Genomic DNA, 24,644 nt, shown 5'->3' on the forward strand with positions numbered 1-24,644 from the left:
AGACCAAAAGTACGAGTCGCCTGTCTTCAACAACACTCGACGAAAATAACTTTATCACTCCACTCACCAACTACACCAAAATCCCCATCGGAACATCTAGTCACACAAACTACTCACTCGGTCTTCTCGACGCGTACGCAACAACGCTCCACAACTACGCCGGTCTAATAAACTAGGAACAGACGACATGCCACCTAAATCGCAACCAATAGTCCTGAGGTGCAAACGCCACGTTGCACACATACGGATTCGCAACACTCAACTTAACAAGCCTTCCGTAACATAGAGGGCAGGAAGAGATAGAGAGCGATCACTATCCTACACTGAGCGACCAGACATTAGACAACGATATTCACTACTCGCCAGTAACGAAACCCTGATCCTGTATCAAACAACCAATAACTAATAAAAATCAAAAGACAAAATTCATTACAGATAAAATCTAAATTCATTCAAGTACCAAATAATTAATCACAACAATTACAGGTTAGTCGACCTCCTCAATCGTTGGTCCCTTACCACTTCCACCACCAGCACCACCTGTTTCATGCATGCCTCCTGGCATACCACCAGCCTGGTACACCTTCGTAATTATCGGCGCACAGACCTTCTCCAACTCCTCCCGCTTACTTTCATACTCATGCTTCTCCGCCAATTGATTAACGTCCAACCAACCAATTGTATCCTCACACTTACTTAATATCACTTGACGATCACTTTCAGATATCTTTTCTTTAAGCTCACCCTCCACTTGCTGTTTCATTGTGTACACATAACTCTCAAGCGAGTTCTTCGCAGAAACACGATCTCTCTGCTTCTCATCCTCAGCCTTGTACTTGTCCGCATCGGCTACCATTCGTTCAATCTCCTCCTTCGTCAAACGACCCTTGTCATTTGTAATCGTTATCTTGTTCTGCTTCCCTGTACCCTTGTCAACAGCAGATACGTTCAGAATACCGTTCGCGTCTATATCAAACGTCACCTCAATCTGGGGAGTACCACGAGGAGCAGGTGGGATACCTGAGAGTTCGAACTTGCCAAGCAGATTGTTGTCCTTCGTCAGAGCACGCTCACCCTCGAACACCTGGATAAGCACACCAGGCTGGTTGTCCGAGTACGTCGTGAACGTTTGAGTCTGCTTCGTCGGAATTGTCGTATTACGCTTAATCAGAGCCGTCATTACACCACCAGCCGTTTCAAGACCCAGTGACAATGGAGCCACGTCAAGCAACAGCAAGTCCTGCACAGCCTCACACTTGTCACCACTTAGAATAGCTGCCTGCACAGCTGCACCATAAGCCACAGCTTCATCCGGATTAATAGATTTGTTCAACTCCTTCCCGTTGAAGAAGTCCTGCAACAGCTTCTGCACCTTAGGGATACGAGTGGAACCACCAACCAACACTATTTCGTGAATCTGGGCCTTATCCATCTTAGCATCTCGCAAAGCCTTCTCAACAGGACCCAATGTACCACGGAATAGATCGGCATTCAACTCCTCAAATCGTGCACGAGTAATCGACGTGTAAAAATCAATACCATCACACAACGAGTCAATCTCCAGATTCGTTTGGGTGCTCGAACTCAATGTACGTTTCGCACGTTCACATGCTGTTCTCAGGCGACGCAATGCACGCTTATTGTCACGAATGTCTTTACTAAATTTCTTCTGGAACTCTTTCACAAAGTGATCCACCAGACGATTGTCAAAATCTTCACCTCCCAAGTGTGTATCACCAGCAGTAGACTTCACCTCGAATATACCATCCTCAATTGTCAAGATGGACACATCAAATGTACCACCACCCAAATCAAATATCAACACATTACGCTCACCACCAACCTTCTTGTCTAAACCATAGGCAATTGCCGCAGCTGTCGGCTCATTAATGATTCTCAACACATTAAGACCAGCTATAGCACCTGCATCTTTCGTTGCTTGACGTTGACTGTCATTGAAGTAAGCAGGAACTGTTATAACCGCGTCACTTACTGTCCTGCCCAAATAACTTTCAGCAACCTCCTTCATTTTCGTCAACACCATCGACGAAATCTCCTCCGCGGAGAACAACTTTTCTCACCCTTATACTCAACACGAATCTTCAGCTTACCACCGACTTGAACCACCTCAAATGGCCAATGCTTCATATCACTCTGAACTGATGGATCATCGAAACGACGACCGATTAGCCGCTTCGCATCAAACACTGTATTTGTTGGATTAATAGCCACTTGGTTCTTCGCTCCATCACCAATTAAACGCTCAGCATCTGTGAACGCCACATAACTCGGTGTCGTTCTGTTACCCTGATCATTGGCAATTATCTCCACTTTGCCATGCTGGAAAACACCAACACACGAATATGTTGTACCAAGATCGATCCCAATGGCGTTAGGCATTTCGAGATACGTCAAAACGAACAAACACAGGTAATCGAATCACTCAATTAATACCACTGCAAGCTGTGCACCTGCTTAAATACTTTACACGTAGAACATACTAGAAGTTTCGATGACCTTCGATAGAAAACAATCGACCAATGACCTGTCGACAAGTATTCACTATTGGCCAATCACACTCAACCACCAGACTACTGACCAAATACTCACAAACAAGATGCTTTCCTAGTCAAAATTTCACTCATAGCCTCCCTAAGTACAATGCAATGCAGGGTGCCTAATACAAACGCAATTGTCTGGTCAGTGTGGACAAATGGACAAAATCTAAGACGTGCACCCATCCCATTCACCCATTCACAACCTCAAACACAAAAAACATTCCAATATCGAGTTTGACTACTGACACAATTATAAGTAGTTGAACTAACACGTGTGATATTTAGGGGTCAGGTATAGTTCAGTTCATACTGGTTAGTCACCGAGCTGTAACTATGCCCGGCTGTACATCATTATGTCATGTTTGCCTACTTCTTAATGCTGATCCAATTCCATCTGAACAGTTGCAATGTGGCTACTTGTTCGAGTGTTCGATGGAATTCGATCATCATTCAGAATTAGAAAACATGGGATCGGTTACCACTCTGTGATGAACCAGTGTAAATGTCTCAGTCCTACAGGAGGTCGGTGACATGACCGTTATGGTTGACTGAATTATCGTTGATTGTCGAAGTGACTAGAAAGACTCATGTAAGAAGTCAAAAGACTGATCGACAGATGAAGAATTGTTTCATAACCAAACCTCGTGCTGGGAATCCTATGTTGTACCAAAATATAATATTGGATAATAATAACAATAATAATTATTATTATTATTATCATTATTATTATTACTATTAACAACTGGATTAACACAACATGTCAATACATTTATTTTCAGGTCGACTCACTTTGTGATAATCAACAGATAGAATTCCAATAAACCACAACTCAGTCTCCTCACAACTGATTAATTAATAGAATGTCAGGAGGAGAAACTCTACTGGCATCGTAAGGATAAAAATGTTGCAATGAACAAAAGTAATCGGTGTGCTTAATCATATGCTTGAGTCAGACATAACAGTCGGTAGAATCCCGAATTGCTCCATGCTAGCACCTCTGACTACGACACTGATTGACGTGGGTTCGAAGTCCACACAGGACGTCCATTTCTCTCAAGATTCCAGGCACACCTTACTGACGAGTGCCAGTGAGCACGAAACCTGGGTCTACAGCTTCTTGTCGATTACCTCCGACCAACTAACATGGTACAATTCGGTCACTAACATCAGATCAAATCACGATGAAAACCCACTCCAATATAAATATTTTATCCCATGCAACAAGTCAAGGAAAATAACGAAAATGAATGACACACTTTAGGAAATATTATGAAAACTTTCAGGTTTAAACTATCATGAAGTATATAAGTAGCTTGAGACAATGCTTCGATCGTGCCACTCATTCATTAGCTAACTAGGACAGATAGTGAGGTTCAAAATTATTCTACAAAGGACACTCACAAGTTCAGTGGTGTCAGGTTGTGCTCGCATTTTTCACTGATTCACACAATTTCCCAATTACTTAGTATACGCCTTGATATGCTCACTCGCAATTCTAAAACTGAAGTCACATAATTCTCAGTTGTAAATCGTTGCTGAACTCCTAGGCTAGGCGCAACACGACTTAGAAAATCCTAGGTTCGAGAGCTGACGAAGCGCACACATTTAACTATCATGATGACTTTGAATAAAGCCAGAACTATAAGGCCTACAGGACACAGTCAACCAACTTCACCCTACCACTTCTTCTCATCCAATAATAATCCCGTACCCTAGTTACTTTTATCAATATACTTCAACTCCCACTCACTACTCTCTCTCTCTACACCACCACAACGAAATTAGCAATGTTTCCAAAACACTGTTTCACACCATTCTCTCTGAATTGATCAAACAACAATGGTTTGGTGGCTTATTTATTTATTTATTTATTTGAACACATAATATTGGTACAAGAGTGCGCCAAATATATATTCGCCACACAAAACATTGAGAGTTTAAAGAGAAGGTAAAAACGGTAAGGAGCGTAAAAAACAAGAGAATAATAACGAAGAGATTGGTGTAAGGTAGTGTAATAATAATAATATAATAATAATAATAATAATAGTAATAGTAATAATGGGGGAACGGAAAGGTACAATCAGAAGAAATCTTTCAGTTTAGGAAGATACAACCACTTTTTACAAAGAAAGTAAAAGAAGGTTACAGCAGGATCGCCACTGGCTTCTATTCTGAGCCATATCTGATAACGTCTCTAGCCACTATGTTGCACCATCTCTCGGACCCCAACCAGGGAGTCGTGAACGACTAACACAAGCCAGCCCTTTGCAGCTTTCTTTCATACCACGACACCATGTCATACACTGACCACCTCTCCGCTTTTTCCAACCAGTCCCAGAGTCGGCAAATAATCCACGACGTAAAATTCTCTAATACTAAATGTTGTAATTCCAGGCTGATTCTAGTTCACAGGAAGCGCTCAATTAAAAACACGAATTCATCTCATCCTGAAAGTCTGGCCTTGCCCACATGAAGCTTCGTTGACTCACTGGAAACTCACCTAGTTGCGTCAATGAGACATGAGACTGCACCATTCACATCTTGCACTAGTTGACTGAATTGAAATCAGCATAAAAATGCCAGCCCAATATGCTAGCTTATAAACATCCTCATCTATACACATGTACCATCTTACCCCTTCCAATTGTTGCGTACACGAATGCCACTTCTACTTCAGCTACATATACGCATCTCCAAACAACCCCACACCTCGTTTTACGAAATTCAAATACAACCAGTCTAATCACCACCTACAAGTCTGAACACATACCTACCAATTACAAAGTAAAAGGTTTATAACTTCGATGACTGGACATAGCTTATAATAAATTCACTTCCATACATACGATTGCCCAACTGATCGACCATCCGTTCTTCGACGCACTGCAGTTAATTGACTCCATGAAATATAGGCACTTCCAACAATTAAGTAAACGCTGATTACATTTCACCAACCTACATATCCCAATGTAGAATACTATGCGAAACACGTGCATTGTTATCCCTACTTATTTTACAACTCGTCTGTTGTTGAGCAAGGCAGTAAATAACTAACTAGTAATTGGAGACCGTTCACACTAATCAACTAAACACTTACCATCTCACAAGAAATCATCCCACTTAACTGGGTCGTTAGTCAAGTTCTCGAGCAAATACACTTACAGACCAAAAGTACGAGTCGCCTGTCTTCAACAACACTCGACGAAAATAACTTTATCACTCCACTCACCAACTACACCAAAATCCCCATCGGAACATCTAGTCACACAAACTACTCACTCGGTCTTCTCGACGCGTACGCAACAACGCTCCACAACTACGCCGGTCTAATAAACTAGGAACAGACGACATGCCACCTAAATCGCAACCAATAGTCCTGAGGTGCAAACGCCACGTTGCACACATACGGATTCGCAACACTCAACTTAACAAGCCTTCCGTAACATAGAGGGCAGGAAGAGATAGAGAGCGATCACTATCCTACACTGAGCGACCAGACATTAGACAACGATATTCACTACTCGCCAGTAACGAAACCCTGATCCTGTATCAAACAACCAATAACTAATAAAAATCAAAAGACAAAATTCATTACAGATAAAATCTAAATTCATTCAAGTACCAAATAATTAATCACAACAATTACAGGTTAGTCGACCTCCTCAATCGTTGGTCCCTTACCACTTCCACCACCAGCACCACCTGTTTCATGCATGCCTCCTGGCATACCACCAGCCTGGTACACCTTCGTAATTATCGGCGCACAGACCTTCTCCAACTCCTCCCGCTTACTTTCATACTCATGCTTCTCCGCCAATTGATTAACGTCCAACCAACCAATTGTATCCTCACACTTACTTAATATCACTTGACGATCACTTTCAGATATCTTTTCTTTAAGCTCACCCTCCACTTGCTGTTTCATTGTGTACACATAACTCTCAAGCGAGTTCTTCGCAGAAACACGATCTCTCTGCTTCTCATCCTCAGCCTTGTACTTGTCCGCATCGGCTACCATTCGTTCAATCTCCTCCTTCGTCAAACGACCCTTGTCATTTGTAATCGTTATCTTGTTCTGCTTCCCTGTACCCTTGTCAACAGCAGATACGTTCAGAATACCGTTCGCGTCTATATCAAACGTCACCTCAATCTGGGGAGTACCACGAGGAGCAGGTGGGATACCTGAGAGTTCGAACTTGCCAAGCAGATTGTTGTCCTTCGTCAGAGCACGCTCACCCTCGAACACCTGGATAAGCACACCAGGCTGGTTGTCCGAGTACGTCGTGAACGTTTGAGTCTGCTTCGTCGGAATTGTCGTATTACGCTTAATCAGAGCCGTCATTACACCACCAGCCGTTTCAAGACCCAGTGACAATGGAGCCACGTCAAGCAACAGCAAGTCCTGCACAGCCTCACACTTGTCACCACTTAGAATAGCTGCCTGCACAGCTGCACCATAAGCCACAGCTTCATCCGGATTAATAGATTTGTTCAACTCCTTCCCGTTGAAGAAGTCCTGCAACAGCTTCTGCACCTTAGGGATACGAGTGGAACCACCAACCAACACTATTTCGTGAATCTGGGCCTTATCCATCTTAGCATCTCGCAAAGCCTTCTCAACAGGACCCAATGTACCACGGAATAGATCGGCATTCAACTCCTCAAATCGTGCACGAGTAATCGACGTGTAAAAATCAATACCATCACACAACGAGTCAATCTCCAGATTCGTTTGGGTGCTCGAACTCAATGTACGTTTCGCACGTTCACATGCTGTTCTCAGGCGACGCAATGCACGCTTATTGTCACGAATGTCTTTACTAAATTTCTTCTGGAACTCTTTCACAAAGTGATCCACCAGACGATTGTCAAAATCTTCACCTCCCAAGTGTGTATCACCAGCAGTAGACTTCACCTCGAATATACCATCCTCAATTGTCAAGATGGACACATCAAATGTACCACCACCCAAATCAAATATCAACACATTACGCTCACCACCAACCTTCTTGTCTAAACCATAGGCAATTGCCGCAGCTGTCGGCTCATTAATGATTCTCAACACATTAAGACCAGCTATAGCACCTGCATCTTTCGTTGCTTGACGTTGACTGTCATTGAAGTAAGCAGGAACTGTTATAACCGCGTCACTTACTGTCCTGCCCAAATAACTTTCAGCAACCTCCTTCATTTTCGTCAACACCATCGACGAAATCTCCTCCGCGGAGAACAACTTTTTCTCACCCTTATACTCAACACGAATCTTCAGCTTACCACCGACTTGAACCACCTCAAATGGCCAATGCTTCATATCACTCTGAACTGATGGATCATCGAAACGACGACCGATTAGCCGCTTCGCATCAAACACTGTATTTGTTGGATTAATAGCCACTTGGTTCTTCGCTCCATCACCAATTAAACGCTCAGCATCTGTGAACGCCACATAACTCGGTGTCGTTCTGTTACCCTGATCATTGGCAATTATCTCCACTTTGCCATGCTGGAAAACACCAACACACGAATATGTTGTACCAAGATCGATCCCAATGGCGTTAGGCATTTCGAGATACGTCAAAACGAACAAACACAGGTAATCGAATCACTCAATTAATACCACTGCAAGCTGTGCACCTGCTTAAATACTTTACACGTAGAACATACTAGAAGTTTCGATGACCTTCGATAGAAAACAATCGACCAATGACCTGTCGACAAGTATTCACTATTGGCCAATCACACTCAACCACCAGACTACTGACCAAATACTCACAAACAAGATGCTTTCCTAGTCAAAATTTCACTCATAGCCTCCCTAAGTACAATGCAATGCAGGGTGCCTAATACAAACGCAATTGTCTGGTCAGTGTGGACAAATGGACAAAATCTAAGACGTGCACCCATCCCATTCACCCATTCACAACCTCAAACACAAAAAACATTCCAATATCGAGTTTGACTACTGACACAATTATAAGTAGTTGAACTAACACGTGTGATATTTAGGGGTCAGGTATAGTTCAGTTCATACTGGTTAGTCACCGAGCTGTAACTATGCCCGGCTGTACATCATTATGTCATGTTTGCCTACTTCTTAATGCTGATCCAATTCCATCTGAACAGTTGCAATGTGGCTACTTGTTCGAGTGTTCGATGGAATTCGATCATCATTCAGAATTAGACAAACATGGGATCGGTTACCACTCTGTGATGAACCAGTGTAAATGTCTCAGTCCTACAGGAGGTCGGTGACATGACCGTTATGGTTGACTGAATTATCGTTGATTGTCGAAGTGACTAGAAAGACTCATGTAAGAAGTCAAAAGACTGATCGACAGATGAAGAATTGTTTCATAACCAAACCTCGTGCTGGGAATCCTATGTTGTACCAAAATATAATATTGAATAATAATAACAATAATGATAATAATAATATTATTATTATTATTATTATTATTACTATTAACAACTGGATTAACACAACATGTCAATACATTTATTTTCAGGTCGACTCACTTTGTGATAATCAACAGATAAAATTCCAATAAACCACAACTCAGTCTCCTCACAACTGATTAATTAATAGAATGTCAGGAGGAGAAACTCTACTGGCATCGTAAGGATAAAAATGTTGCAATGAACAAAAGTAATCGGTGTGCTTAATCATATGCTTGAGTCAGACATAACAGTCGGTAGAAGCCCGAATTGCTCCATGCTAGCACCTCTGACTACGACACTGATTGACGTGGGTTCGAAGTCCACACAGGACGTCCATTTCTCTCAAGATTCCAGGCACACCTTACTGACGAGTGCCAGTGAGCACGAAACCTGGGTCTACAGCTTCTTGTCGATTACCTCCGACCAACTAACATGGTACAATTCGGTCACTAACATCAGATCAAATCACGATGAAAACCCACTCCAATATAAATATTTTATCCCATGCAACAAGTCAAGGAAAATAACGAAAATGAATGACACACTTTAGGAAATATTATGAAAACTTTCAGGTTTAAACTATCATGAAGTATATAAGTAGCTTGAGACAATGCTTCGATCGTGCCACTCATTCATTAGCTAACTAGGACAGATAGTGAGGTTCAAAATTATTCTACAAAGGACACTCACAAGTTCAGTGGTGTCAGGTTGTGCTCGCATTTTTCACTGATTCACACAATTTCCCAATTACTTAGTATACGCCTTGATATGCTCACTCGCAATTCTAAAACTGAAGTCACATAATTCTCAGTTGTAAATCGTTGCTGAACTCCTAGGCTAGGCGCAACACGACTTAGAAAATCCTAGGTTCGAGAGCTGACGAAGCGCACACATTTAACTATCATGATGACTTTGAATAAAGCCAGAACTATAAGGCCTACAGGACACAGTCAACCAACTTCACCCTACCACTTCTTCTCATCCAATAATAATCCCGTACCCTAGTTACTTTTATCAATATACTTCAACTCCCACTCACTACTCTCTCTCTCTACACCACCACAACGAAATTAGCAATGTTTCCAAAACACTGTTTCACACCATTCTCTCTGAATTGATCAAACAACAATGGTTTGGTGGCTTATTTATTTATTTATTTATTTGAACACATAATATTGGTACAAGAGTGCGCCAAATATATATTCGCCACACAAAACATTGAGAGTTTAAAGAGAAGGTAAAAACGGTAAGGAGCGTAAAAAACAAGAGAATAATAACGAAGAGATTGGTGTAAGGTAGTGTAATAATGATAATAATAATAATAATAATAATACTAGTAATAGTAATAATGGGGGAACGGAAAGGTACAATCAGAAGAAATCTTTCAGTTTAGGAAGATACAACCACTTTTTACAAAGAAAGTAAAAGAAGGTTACAGCAGGATCGCCACTGGCTTCTATTCTGAGCCATATCTGATAACGTCTCTAGCCACTATGTTGCACCATCTCTCGGACCCCAACCAGGGAGTCGTGAACGACTAACACAAGCCAGCCCTTTGCAGCTTTCTTTCATACCACGACACCATGTCATACACTGACCACCTCTCCGCTTTTTCCAACCAGTCCCAGAGTCGGCAAATAATCCACGACGTAAAATTCTCTAATACTAAATGTTGTAATTCCAGGCTGATTCTAGTTCACAGGAAGCGCTCAATTAAAAACACGAATTCATCTCATCCTGAAAGTCTGGCCTTGCCCACAGGAAGCTTCGTTGACTCACTGGAAACTCACCTAGTTGCGTCAATGAGACATGAGACTGCACCATTCACATCTTGCACTAGTTGACTGAATTGAAATCAGCATAAAAATGCCAGCCCAATATGCTAGCTTATAAACATCCTCATCTATACACATGTACCATCTTACCCCTTCCAATTGTTGCGTACACGAATGCCACTTCTACTTCAGCTACATATACGCATCTCCAAACAACCCCACACCTCGTTTTACGAAATTCAAATACAACCAGTCTAATCACCACCTACAAGTCTGAACACATACCTACCAATTACAAAGTAAAAGGTTTATAACTTCGATGACTGGACATAGCTTATAATAAATTCACTTCCATACATACGATTGCCCAACTGATCGACCATCCGTTCTTCGACGCACTGCAGTTAATTGACTCCATGAAATATAGGCACTTCCAACAATTAAGTAAACGCTGATTACATTTCACCAACCTACATATCCCAATGTAGAATACTATGCGAAACACGTGCATTGTTATCCCTACTTATTTTACAACTCGTCTGTTGTTGAGCAAGGCAGTAAATAACTAACTAGTAATTGGAGACCGTTCACACTAATCAACTAAACACTTACCATCTCACAAGAAATCATCCCACTTAACTGGGTCGTTAGTCAAGTTCTCGAGCAAATACACTTACAGACCAAAAGTACGAGTCGCCTGTCTTCAACAACACTCGACGAAAATAACTTTATCACTCCACTCACCAACTACACCAAAATCCCCATCGGAACATCTAGTCACACAAACTACTCACTCGGTCTTCTCGACGCGTACGCAACAACGCTCCACAACTACGCCGGTCTAATAAACTAGGAACAGACGACATGCCACCTAAATCGCAACCAATAGTCCTGAGGTGCAAACGCCACGTTGCACACATACGGATTCGCAACACTCAACTTAACAAGCCTTCCGTAACATAGAGGGCAGGAAGAGATAGAGAGCGATCACTATCCTACACTGAGCGACCAGACATTAGACAACGATATTCACTACTCGCCAGTAACGAAACCCTGATCCTGTATCAAACAACCAATAACTAATAAAAATCAAAAGACAAAATTCATTACAGATAAAATCTAAATTCATTCAAGTACCAAATAATTAATCACAACAATTACAGGTTAGTCGACCTCCTCAATCGTTGGTCCCTTACCACTTCCACCACCAGCACCACCTGTTTCATGCATGCCTCCTGGCATACCACCAGCCTGGTACACCTTCGTAATTATCGGCGCACAGACCTTCTCCAACTCCTCCCGCTTACTTTCATACTCATGCTTCTCCGCCAATTGATTAACGTCCAACCAACCAATTGTATCCTCACACTTACTTAATATCACTTGACGATCACTTTCAGATATCTTTTCTTTAAGCTCACCCTCCACTTGCTGTTTCATTGTGTACACATAACTCTCAAGCGAGTTCTTCGCAGAAACACGATCTCTCTGCTTCTCATCCTCAGCCTTGTACTTGTCCGCATCGGCTACCATTCGTTCAATCTCCTCCTTCGTCAAACGACCCTTGTCATTTGTAATCGTTATCTTGTTCTGCTTCCCTGTACCCTTGTCAACAGCAGATACGTTCAGAATACCGTTCGCGTCTATATCAAACGTCACCTCAATCTGGGGAGTACCACGAGGAGCAGGTGGGATACCTGAGAGTTCGAACTTGCCAAGCAGATTGTTGTCCTTCGTCAGAGCACGCTCACCCTCGAACACCTGGATAAGCACACCAGGCTGGTTGTCCGAGTACGTCGTGAACGTTTGAGTCTGCTTCGTCGGAATTGTCGTATTACGCTTAATCAGAGCCGTCATTACACCACCAGCCGTTTCAAGACCCAGTGACAATGGAGCCACGTCAAGCAACAGCAAGTCCTGCACAGCCTCACACTTGTCACCACTTAGAATAGCTGCCTGCACAGCTGCACCATAAGCCACAGCTTCATCCGGATTAATAGATTTGTTCAACTCCTTCCCGTTGAAGAAGTCCTGCAACAGCTTCTGCACCTTAGGGATACGAGTGGAACCACCAACCAACACTATTTCGTGAATCTGGGCCTTATCCATCTTAGCATCTCGCAAAGCCTTCTCAACAGGACCCAATGTACCACGGAATAGATCGGCATTCAACTCCTCAAATCGTGCACGAGTAATCGACGTGTAAAAATCAATACCATCACACAACGAGTCAATCTCCAGATTCGTTTGGGTGCTCGAACTCAATGTACGTTTCGCACGTTCACATGCTGTTCTCAGGCGACGCAATGCACGCTTATTGTCACGAATGTCTTTACTAAATTTCTTCTGGAACTCTTTCACAAAGTGATCCACCAGACGATTGTCAAAATCTTCACCTCCCAAGTGTGTATCACCAGCAGTAGACTTCACCTCGAATATACCATCCTCAATTGTCAAGATGGACACATCAAATGTACCACCACCCAAATCAAATATCAACACATTACGCTCACCACCAACCTTCTTGTCTAAACCATAGGCAATTGCCGCAGCTGTCGGCTCATTAATGATTCTCAACACATTAAGACCAGCTATAGCACCTGCATCTTTCGTTGCTTGACGTTGACTGTCATTGAAGTAAGCAGGAACTGTTATAACCGCGTCACTTACTGTCCTGCCCAAATAACTTTCAGCAACCTCCTTCATTTTCGTCAACACCATCGACGAAATCTCCTCCGCGGAGAACAACTTTTTCTCACCCTTATACTCAACACGAATCTTCAGCTTACCACCGACTTGAACCACCTCAAATGGCCAATGCTTCATATCACTCTGAACTGATGGATCATCGAAACGACGACCGATTAGCCGCTTCGCATCAAACACTGTATTTGTTGGATTAATAGCCACTTGGTTCTTCGCTCCATCACCAATTAAACGCTCAGCATCTGTGAACGCCACATAACTCGGTGTCGTTCTGTTACCCTGATCATTGGCAATTATCTCCACTTTGCCATGCTGGAAAACACCAACACACGAATATGTTGTACCAAGATCGATCCCAATGGCGTTAGGCATTTCGAGATACGTCAAAACGAACAAACACAGGTAATCGAATCACTCAATTAATACCACTGCAAGCTGTGCACCTGCTTAAATACTTTACACGTAGAACATACTAGAAGTTTCGATGACCTTCGATAGAAAACAATCGACCAATGACCTGTCGACAAGTATTCACTATTGGCCAATCACACTCAACCACCAGACTACTGACCAAATACTCACAAACAAGATGCTTTCCTAGTCAAAATTTCACTCATAGCCTCCCTAAGTACAATGCAATGCAGGGTGCCTAATACAAACGCAATTGTCTGGTCAGTGTGGACAAATGGACAAAATCTAAGACGTGCACCCATCCCATTCACCCATTCACAACCTCAAACACAAAAACATTCCAATATCGAGTTTGACTACTGACACAATTATAAGTAGTTGAACTAACACGTGTGATATTTAGGGGTCAGGTATAGTTCAGTTCATACTGGTTAGTCACCGAGCTGTAACTATGCCCGGCTGTACATCATTATGTCATGTTTGCCTACTTCTTAATGCTGATCCAATTCCATCTGAACAGTTGCAATGTGGCTACTTGTTCGAGTGTTCGATGGAATTCGATCATCATTCAGAATTAGACAAACATGGGATCGGTTACCACTCTGTGATGAACCAGTGTAAATGTCTCAGTCCTACAGGAGGTCGGTGACATGACCGTTATGGTTGACTGAATTATCGTTGATTGTCGAAGTGACTAGAAAGACTCATGTAAGAAGTCAAAAGACTGATCGACAGATGAAGAATTGTTTCATAACCAAACCTCGTGCTGGGAATCCTATGTTGTACCAAAATATAATATTGAATAATAATAACAATAATAATAATATTATTATTATTATTATTATTATTATTACTATTAACAACTGGATTAACACAACATGTCAATACATTTATTTTCAGGTCGACTCACTTTGTGATAATCAACAGATAAAATTCCAATAAACCACAACTCAGTCTCCTCACAACTGATTAATTAATAGAATGTCAGGAGGAGAAACTCTACTGGCATCGTAAGGATAAAAATGTTGCAATGAACAAAAGTAATCGGTGTGCTTAATCATATGCTTGAGTCAGACATAACAGTCGGTAGAAGCCCGAATTGCTCCATGCTAGCACCTCTGACTACGACACTGATTGACGTGGGTTCGAAGTCCACACAGGACGTCCATTTCTCTCAAGATTCCAGGCACACCTTACTGACGAGTGCCAGTGAGCACGAAACCTGGGTCTACAGCTTCTTATCGATTACCTCCGACCAACTAACATGGTACAATTCGGTCACTAACATCAGATCAAATCACGATGAAAACCCACTCCAATATAAATATTTTATCCCATGCAACAAGTCAAGGAAAATAACGAAAATGAATGACACACTTTAGGAAATATTATGAAAACTTTCAGGTTTAAACTATCATGAAGTATATAAGTAGCTTGAGACAATGCTTCGATCGTGCCACTCATTCATTAGCTAACTAGGACAGATAGTGAGGTTCAAAATTATTCTACAAAGGACACTCACAAGTTCAGTGGTGTCAGGTTGTGCTCGCATTTTTCACTGATTCACACAATTTCCCAATTACTTAGTATACGCCTTGATATGCTCACTCGCAATTCTAAAACTGAAGTCACATAATTCTCAGTTGTAAATCGTTGCTGAACTCCTAGGCTAGGCGCAACACGACTTAGAAAATCCTAGGTTCGAGAGCTGACGAAGCGCACACATTTAACTATCATGATGACTTTGAATAAAGCCAGAACTATAAGGCCTACAGGACACAGTCAACCAACTTCACCCTACCACTTCTTCTCATCCAATAATAATCCCGTACCCTAGTTACTTTTATCAATATACTTCAACTCCCACTCACTACTCTCTCTCTCTACACCACCACAACGAAATTAGCAATGTTTCCAAAACACTGTTTCACACCATTCTCTCTGAATTGATCAAACAACAATGGTTTGGTGGCTTATTTATTTATTTATTTATTTGAACACATAATATTGGTACAAGAGTGCGCCAAATATATATTCGCCACACAAAACATTGAGAGTTTAAAGAGAAGGTAAAAACGGTAAGGAGCGTAAAAAACAAGAGAATAATAACGAAGAGATTGGTGTAAGGTAGTGTAATAATAATAATAATAATAATAATAATAATAATACTAGTAATAGTAATAATGGGGGAACGGAAAGGTACAATCAGAAGAAATCTTTCAGTTTAGGAAGATACAACCACTTTTTACAAAGAAAGTAAAAGAAGGTTACAGCAGGATCGCCACTGGCTTCTATTCTGAGCCATATCTGATAACGTCTCTAGCCACTATGTTGCACCATCTCTCGGACCCCAACCAGGAGTCGTGAACGACTAACACAAGCCAGCCCTTTGCAGCTTTCTTTCATACCACGACACCATGTCATACACTGACCACCTCTCCGCTTTTTCCAACCAGTCCCAGAGTCGGCAAATAATCCACGACGTAAAATTCTCTAATACTAAATGTTGTAATTCCAGGCTGATTCTAGTTCACAGGAAGCGCTCAATTAAAAACACGAATTCATCTCATCCTGAAAGTCTGGCCTTGCCCACAGGAAGCTTCGTTGACTCACTGGAAACTCACCTAGTTGCGTCAATGAGACATGAGACTGCACCATTCACATCTTGCACTAGTTGACTGAATTGAAATCAGCATAAAAATGCCAGCCCAATATGCTAGCTTATAAACATCCTCATCTATACACATGTACCATCTTACCCCTTCCAATTGTTGCGTACACGAATGCCACTTCTACTTCAGCTACATATACGCATCTCCAAACAACCCCACACCTCGTTTTACGAAATTCAAATACAACCAGTCTAATCACCACCTACAAGTCTGAACACATACCTACCAATTACAAAGTAAAAGGTTTATAACTTCGATGACTGGACATAGCTTACAATAAATTCACTTCCATACATACGATTGCCCAACTGATCGACCATCCGTTCTTCGACGCACTGCAGTTAATTGACTCCATGAAATATAGGCACTTCCAACAATTAAGTAAACGCTGATTACATTTCACCAACCTACATATCCCAATGTAGAATACTATGCGAAACACGTGCATTGTTATCCCTACTTATTTTACAACTCGTCTGTTGTTGAGCAAGGCAGTAAATAACTAACTAGTAATTGGAGACCGTTCACACTAATCAACTAAACACTTACCATCTCACAAGAAATCATCCCACTTAACTGGGTCGTTAGTCAAGTTCTCGAGCAAATACACTTACAGACCAAAAGTACGAGTCGCCTGTCTTCAACAACACTCGACGAAAATAACTTTATCACTCCACTCACCAACTACACCAAAATCCCCATCGGAACATCTAGTCACACAAACTACTCACTCGGTCTTCTCGACGCGTACGCAACAACGCTCCACAACTACGCCGGTCTAATAAACTAGGAACAGACGACATGCCACCTAAATCGCAACCAATAGTCCTGAGGTGCAAACGCCACGTTGCACACATACGGATTCGCAACACTCAACTTAACAAGCCTTCCGTAACATAGAGGGCAGGAAGAGATAGAGAGCGATCACTATCCTACACTGAGCGACCAGACATTAGACAACGATATTCACTACTCGCCAGTAACGAAACCCTGATCCTGTATCAAACAACCAATAACTAATAAAAATCAAAAGACAAAATTCATTACAGATAAAATCTAAATTCATTCAAGTACCAAATAATTAATCACAACAATTACAGGTTAGTCGACCTCCTCAATCGTTGGTCCCTTACCACTTCCACCACCAGCACCACCTGTTTCATGCATGCCTCCTGGCATACCACCAGCCTGGTACACCTTCGTAATTATCGGCGCACAGACCTTCTCCAACTCCTCCCGCTTACTTTCATACTCATGCTTCTCCGCCAATTGATTAACGTCCAACCAACCAATTGTATCCTCACACTTACTTAATATCACTTGACGATCACTTTCAGATATCTTTTCTTTAAGCTCACCCTCCACTTGCTGTTTCATTGTGTACACATAACTCTCAAGCGAGTTCTTCGCAGAAACACGATCTCTCTGCTTCTCATCCTCAGCCTTGTACTTGTCCGCATCGGCTACCATTCGTTCAATCTCCTCCTTCGTCAAACGACCCTTGTCATTTGTAATCGTTATCTTGTTCTGCTTCCCTGTACCCTTGTCAACAGCAGATACGTTCAGAATACCGTTCGCGTCTATATCAAACGTCACCTCAATCTGGGGAGTACCACGAGGAGCAGGTGGGATACCTGAGAGTTCGAACTTGCCAAGCAGATTGTTGTCCTTCGTCAGAGCACGCTCACCCTCGAACACCTGGATAAGCACACCAGGCTGGTTGTCCGAGTACGTCGTGAACGTTTGAGTCTGCTTCGTCGGAATTGTCGTATTACGCTTAATCAGAGCCGTCATTACACCACCAGCCGTTTCAAGACCCAGTGACAATGGAGCCACGTCAAGCAACAGCAAGTCCTGCACAGCCTCACACTTGTCACCACTTAGAATAGCTGCCTGCACAGCTGCACCATAAGCCACAGCTTCATCCGGATTAATAGATTTGTTCAACTCCTTCCCGTTGAAGAAGTCCTGCAACAGCTTCTGCACCTTAGGGATACGAGTGGAACCACCAACCAACACTATTTCGTGAATCTGGGCCTTATCCATCTTAGCATCTCGCAAAGCCTTCTCAACAGGACCCAATGTACCACGGAATAGATCGGCATTCAACTCCTCAAATCGTGCACGAGTAATCGACGTGTAAAAATCAATACCATCACACAACGAGTCAATCTCCAGATTCGTTTGGGTGCTCGAACTCAATGTACGTTTCGCACGTTCACATGCTGTTCTCAGGCGACGCAATGCACGCTTATTGTCACGAATGTCTTTACTAAATTTCTTCTGGAACTCTTTCACAAAGTGATCCACCAGACGATTGTCAAAATCTTCACCTCCCAAGTGTGTATCACCAGCAGTAGACTTCACCTCGAATATACCATCCTCAATTGTCAAGATGGACACATCAAATGTACCACCACCCAAATCAAATATCAACACATTACGCTCACCACCAACCTTCTTGTCTAAACCATAGGCAATTGCCGCAGCTGTCGGCTCATTAATGATTCTCAACACATTAAGACCAGCTATAGCACCTGCATCTTTCGTTGCTTGACGTTGACTGTCATTGAAGTAAGCAGGAACTGTTATAACCGCGTCACTTACTGTCCTGCCCAAATAACTTTCAGCAACCTCCTTCATTTTCGTCAACACCATCGACGAAATCTCCTCCGCGGAGAACAACTTTTTCTCACCCTTATACTCAACACGAATCTTCAGCTTACCACCGACTTGAACCACCTCAAATGGCCAATGCTTCATATCACTCTGAACTGATGGATCATCGAAACGACGACCGATTAGCCGCTTCGCATCAAACACTGTATTTGTTGGATTAATAGCCACTTGGTTCTTCGCTCCATCACCAATTAAACGCTCAGCATCTGTGAACGCCACATAACTCGGTGTCGTTCTGTTACCCTGATCATTGGCAATTATCTCCACTTTGCCATGCTGGAAAACACCAACACACGAATATGTTGTACCAAGATCGATCCCAATGGCGTTAGGCATTTCGAGATACGTCAAAACGAACAAACACAGGTAATCGAATCACTCAATTAATACCACTGCAAGCTGTGCACCTGCTTAAATACTTTACACGTAGAACATACTAGAAGTTTCGATGACCTTCGATAGAAAACAATCGACCAATGACCTGTCGACAAGTATTCACTATTGGCCAATCACACTCAACCACCAGACTACTGACCAAATACTCACAAACAAGATGCTTTCCTAGTCAAAATTTCACTCATAGCCTCCCTAAGTACAATGCAATGCAGGGTGCCTAATACAAACGCAATTGTCTGGTCAGTGTGGACAAATGGACAAAATCTAAGACGTGCACCCATCCCATTCACCCATTCACAACCTCAAACACAAAAACATTCCAATATCGAGTTTGACTACTGACACAATTATAAGTAGTTGAACTAACACGTGTGATATTTAGGGGTCAGGTATAGTTCAGTTCATACTGGTTAGTCACCGAGCTGTAACTATGCCCGGCTGTACATCATTATGTCATGTTTGCCTACTTCTTAATGCTGATCCAATTCCATCTGAACAGTTGCAATGTGGCTACTTGTTCGAGTGTTCGATGGAATTCGATCATCATTCAGAATTAGACAAACATGGGATCGGTTACCACTCTGTGATGAACCAGTGTAAATGTCTCAGTCCTACAGGAGGTCGGTGACATGACCGTTATGGTTGACTGAATTATCGTTGATTGTCGAAGTGACTAGAAAGACTCATGTAAGAAGTCAAAAGACTGATCGACAGATGAAGAATTGTTTCATAACCAAACCTCGTGCTGGGAATCCTATGTTGTACCAAAATATAATATTGAATAATAATAACAATAATGATAATAATAATAATAATTATTATTATTATTATTATTACTATTAACAACTGGATTAACACAACATGTCAATACATTTATTTTCAGGTCGACTCACTTTGTGATAATCAACAGATAAAATTCCAATAAACCACAACTCAGTCTCCTCACAACTGATTAATTAATAGAATGTCAGGAGGAGAAACTCTACTGGCATCGTAAGGATAAAAATGTTGCAATGAACAAAAGTAATCGGTGTGCTTAATCATATGCTTGAGTCAGACATAACAGTCGGTAGAAGCCCGAATTGCTCCATGCTAGCACCTCTGACTACGACACTGATTGACGTGGGTTCGAAGTCCACACAGGACGTCCATTTCTCTCAAGATTCCAGGCACACCTTACTGACGAGTGCCAGTGAGCACGAAACCTGGGTCTACAGCTTCTTATCGATTACCTCCGACCAACTAACATGGTACAATTCGGTCACTAACATCAGATCAAATCACGATGAAAACCCACTCCAATATAAATATTTTATCCCATGCAACAAGTCAAGGAAAATAACGAAAATGAATGACACACTTTAGGAAATATTATGAAAACTTTCAGGTTTAAACTATCATGAAGTATATAAGTAGCTTGAGACAATGCTTCGATCGTGCCACTCATTCATTAGCTAACTAGGACAGATAGTGAGGTTCAAAATTATTCTACAAAGGACACTCACAAGTTCAGTGGTGTCAGGTTGTGCTCGCATTTTTCACTGATTCACACAATTTCCCAATTACTTAGTATACGCCTTGATATGCTCACTCGCAATTCTAAAACTGAAGTCACATAATTCTCAGTTGTAAATCGTTGCTGAACTCCTAGGCTAGGCGCAACACGACTTAGAAAATCCTAGGTTCGAGAGCTGACGAAGCGCACACATTTAACTATCATGATGACTTTGAATAAAGCCAGAACTATAAGGCCTACAGGACACAGTCAACCAACTTCACCCTACCACTTCTTCTCATCCAATAATAATCCCGTACCCTAGTTACTTTTATCAATATACTTCAACTCCCACTCACTACTCTCTCTCTCTACACCACCACAACGAAATTAGCAATGTTTCCAAAACACTGTTTCACACCATTCTCTCTGAATTGATCAAACAACAATGGTTTGGTGGCTTATTTATTTATTTATTTATTTGAACACATAATATTGGTACAAGAGTGCGCCAAATATATATTCGCCACACAAAACATTGAGAGTTTAAAGAGAAGGTAAAAACGGTAAGGAGCGTAAAAAACAAGAGAATAATAACGAAGAGATTGGTGTAAGGTAGTGTAATAATAATAATAATAATAATAATAATAATAATAGTAATAGTAATAATGGGGGAACGGAAAGGTACAATCAGAAGAAATCTTTCAGTTTAGGAAGATACAACCACTTTTTACAAAGAAAGTAAAAGAAGGTTACAGCAGGATCGCCACTGGCTTCTATTCTGAGCCATATCTGATAACGTCTCTAGCCACTATGTTGCACCATCTCTCGGACCCCAACCAGGGAGTCGTGAACGACTAACACAAGCCAGCCCTTTGCAGCTTTCTTTCATACCACGACACCATGTCATACACTGACCACCTCTCCGCTTTTTCCAACCAGTCCCAGAGTCGGCAAATAATCCACGACGTAAAATTCTCTAATACTAAATGTTGTAATTCCAGGCTGATTCTAGTTCACAGGAAGCGCTCAATTAAAAACACGAATTCATCTCATCCTGAAAGTCTGGCCTTGCCCACAGGAAGCTTCGTTGACTCACTGGAAACTCACCTAGTTGCGTCAATGAGACATGAGACTGCACCATTCACATCTTGCACTAGTTGACTGAATTGAAATCAGCATAAAAATGCCAGCCCAATATGCTAGCTTATAAACATCCTCATCTATACACATGTACCATCTTACCCCTTCCAATTGTTGCGTACACGAATGCCACTTCTACTTCAGCTACATATACGCATCTCCAAACAACCCCACACCTCGTTTTACGAAATTCAAATACAACCAGTCTAATCACCACCTACAAGTCTGAACACATACCTACCAATTACAAAGTAAAAGGTTTATAACTTCGATGACTGGACATAGCTTATAATAAATTCACTTCCATACATACGATTGCCCAACTGATCGACCATCCGTTCTTCGACGCACTGCAGTTAATTGACTCCATGAAATATAGGCACTTCCAACAATTAAGTAAACGCTAATTACATTTCACCAACCTACATATCCCAATGTAGAATACTATGCGAAACACGTGCATTGTTATCCCTACTTATTTTACAACTCGTCTGTTGTTGAGCAAGGCAGTAAATAACTAACTAGTAATTGGAGACCGTTCACACTAATCAACTAAACACTTACCATCTCACAAGAAATCATCCCACTTAACTGGGTCGTTAGTCAAGTTCTCGAGCAAATACACTTACAGACCAAAAGTACGAGTCGCCTGTCTTCAACAACACTCGACGAAAATAACTTTATCACTCCACTCACCAACTACACCAAAATCCCCATCGGAACATCTAGTCACACAAACTACTCACTCGGTCTTCTCGACGCGTACGCAACAACGCTCCACAACTACGCCGGTCTAATAAACTAGGAACAGACGACATGCCACCTAAATCGCAACCAATAGTCCTGAGGTGCAAACGCCACGTTGCACACATACGGATTCGCAACACTCAACTTAACAAGCCTTCCGTAACATAGAGGGCAGGAAGAGATAGAGAGCGATCACTATCCTACACTGAGCGACCAGACATTAGACAACGATATTCACTACTCGCCAGTAACGAAACCCTGATCCTGTATCAAACAACCAATAACTAATAAAAATCAAAAGACAAAATTCATTACAGATAAAATCTAAATTCATTCAAGTACCAAATAATTAATCACAACAATTACAGGTTAGTCGACCTCCTCAATCGTTGGTCCCTTACCACTTCCACCACCAGCACCACCTGTTTCATGCATGCCTCCTGGCATACCACCAGCCTGGTACACCTTCGTAATTATCGGCGCACAGACCTTCTCCAACTCCTCCCGCTTACTTTCATACTCATGCTTCTCCGCCAATTGATTAACGTCCAACCAACCAATTGTATCCTCACACTTACTTAATATCACTTGACGATCACTTTCAGATATCTTTTCTTTAAGCTCACCCTCCACTTGCTGTTTCATTGTGTACACATAACTCTCAAGCGAGTTCTTCGCAGAAACACGATCTCTCTGCTTCTCATCCTCAGCCTTGTACTTGTCCGCATCGGCTACCATTCGTTCAATCTCCTCCTTCGTCAAACGACCCTTGTCATTTGTAATCGTTATCTTGTTCTGCTTCCCTGTACCCTTGTCAACAGCAGATACGTTCAGAATACCGTTCGCGTCTATATCAAACGTCACCTCAATCTGGGGAGTACCACGAGGAGCAGGTGGGATACCTGAGAGTTCGAACTTGCCAAGCAGATTGTTGTCCTTCGTCAGAGCACGCTCACCCTCGAACACCTGGATAAGCACACCAGGCTGGTTGTCCGAGTACGTCGTGAACGTTTGAGTCTGCTTCGTCGGAATTGTCGTATTACGCTTAATCAGAGCCGTCATTACACCACCAGCCGTTTCAAGACCCAGTGACAATGGAGCCACGTCAAGCAACAGCAAGTCCTGCACAGCCTCACACTTGTCACCACTTAGAATAGCTGCCTGCACAGCTGCACCATAAGCCACAGCTTCATCCGGATTAATAGATTTGTTCAACTCCTTCCCGTTGAAGAAGTCCTGCAACAGCTTCTGCACCTTAGGGATACGAGTGGAACCACCAACCAACACTATTTCGTGAATCTGGGCCTTATCCATCTTAGCATCTCGCAAAGCCTTCTCAACAGGACCCAATGTACCACGGAATAGATCGGCATTCAACTCCTCAAATCGTGCACGAGTAATCGACGTGTAAAAATCAATACCATCACACAACGAGTCAATCTCCAGATTCGTTTGGGTGCTCGAACTCAATGTACGTTTCGCACGTTCACATGCTGTTCTCAGGCGACGCAATGCACGCTTATTGTCACGAATGTCTTTACTAAATTTCTTCTGGAACTCTTTCACAAAGTGATCCACCAGACGATTGTCAAAATCTTCACCTCCCAAGTGTGTATCACCAGCA

The 24,644-nt window shown here is 42.1% G+C and overlaps 3 protein-coding genes across 3 annotated transcripts; all 3 read right to left on the reverse strand.

The window, feature by feature from the left end:
* Positions 1 to 425: 425 nt before the first annotated feature.
* On the reverse strand, positions 426 to 2,652 carry HSPA8_6 (Heat shock cognate 71 kDa protein). Its single transcript, XM_051218558.1, has one exon. The coding sequence runs from the start codon at positions 2,042 to 2,044 to the stop codon at positions 488 to 490; it is 1,557 nt and encodes a 518-aa protein (XP_051074842.1). The 5' UTR covers positions 2,045 to 2,652; the 3' UTR covers positions 426 to 487.
* Positions 2,653 to 6,145: 3,493 nt separating this feature from the next.
* HSPA8_7 (Heat shock cognate 71 kDa protein) lies at positions 6,146 to 8,435 on the reverse strand. Its single transcript, XM_051218559.1, has one exon. The coding sequence runs from the start codon at positions 8,119 to 8,121 to the stop codon at positions 6,208 to 6,210; it is 1,914 nt and encodes a 637-aa protein (XP_051074843.1). The 5' UTR covers positions 8,122 to 8,435; the 3' UTR covers positions 6,146 to 6,207.
* Positions 8,436 to 17,599: 9,164 nt separating this feature from the next.
* On the reverse strand, positions 17,600 to 19,878 carry HSPA8_1 (Heat shock cognate 71 kDa protein). Its single transcript, XM_051209389.1, has one exon. The coding sequence runs from the start codon at positions 19,573 to 19,575 to the stop codon at positions 17,662 to 17,664; it is 1,914 nt and encodes a 637-aa protein (XP_051074844.1). The 5' UTR covers positions 19,576 to 19,878; the 3' UTR covers positions 17,600 to 17,661.
* Positions 19,879 to 24,644: the final 4,766 nt, after the last annotated feature.

This window comes from Schistosoma haematobium, chromosome 1 (assembly GCF_000699445.3).
Source record: "Schistosoma haematobium chromosome 1, whole genome shotgun sequence".
In the NCBI taxonomy this organism is placed as follows: domain Eukaryota; kingdom Metazoa; phylum Platyhelminthes; class Trematoda; order Strigeidida; family Schistosomatidae; genus Schistosoma; species Schistosoma haematobium.

Bases quoted from the DNA above. Each gene is read 5' to 3' on its own strand.
- HSPA8_6 (XM_051218558.1), bottom strand. From the start codon at position 2,044: ATGGTGTTGACGAAAATGAAGGAGGTTGCTGAAAGTTATTTGGGCAGG.
- HSPA8_7 (XM_051218559.1), bottom strand. From the start codon at position 8,121: ATGCCTAACGCCATTGGGATCGATCTTGGTACAACATATTCGTGTGTT.
- HSPA8_1 (XM_051209389.1), bottom strand. From the start codon at position 19,575: ATGCCTAACGCCATTGGGATCGATCTTGGTACAACATATTCGTGTGTT.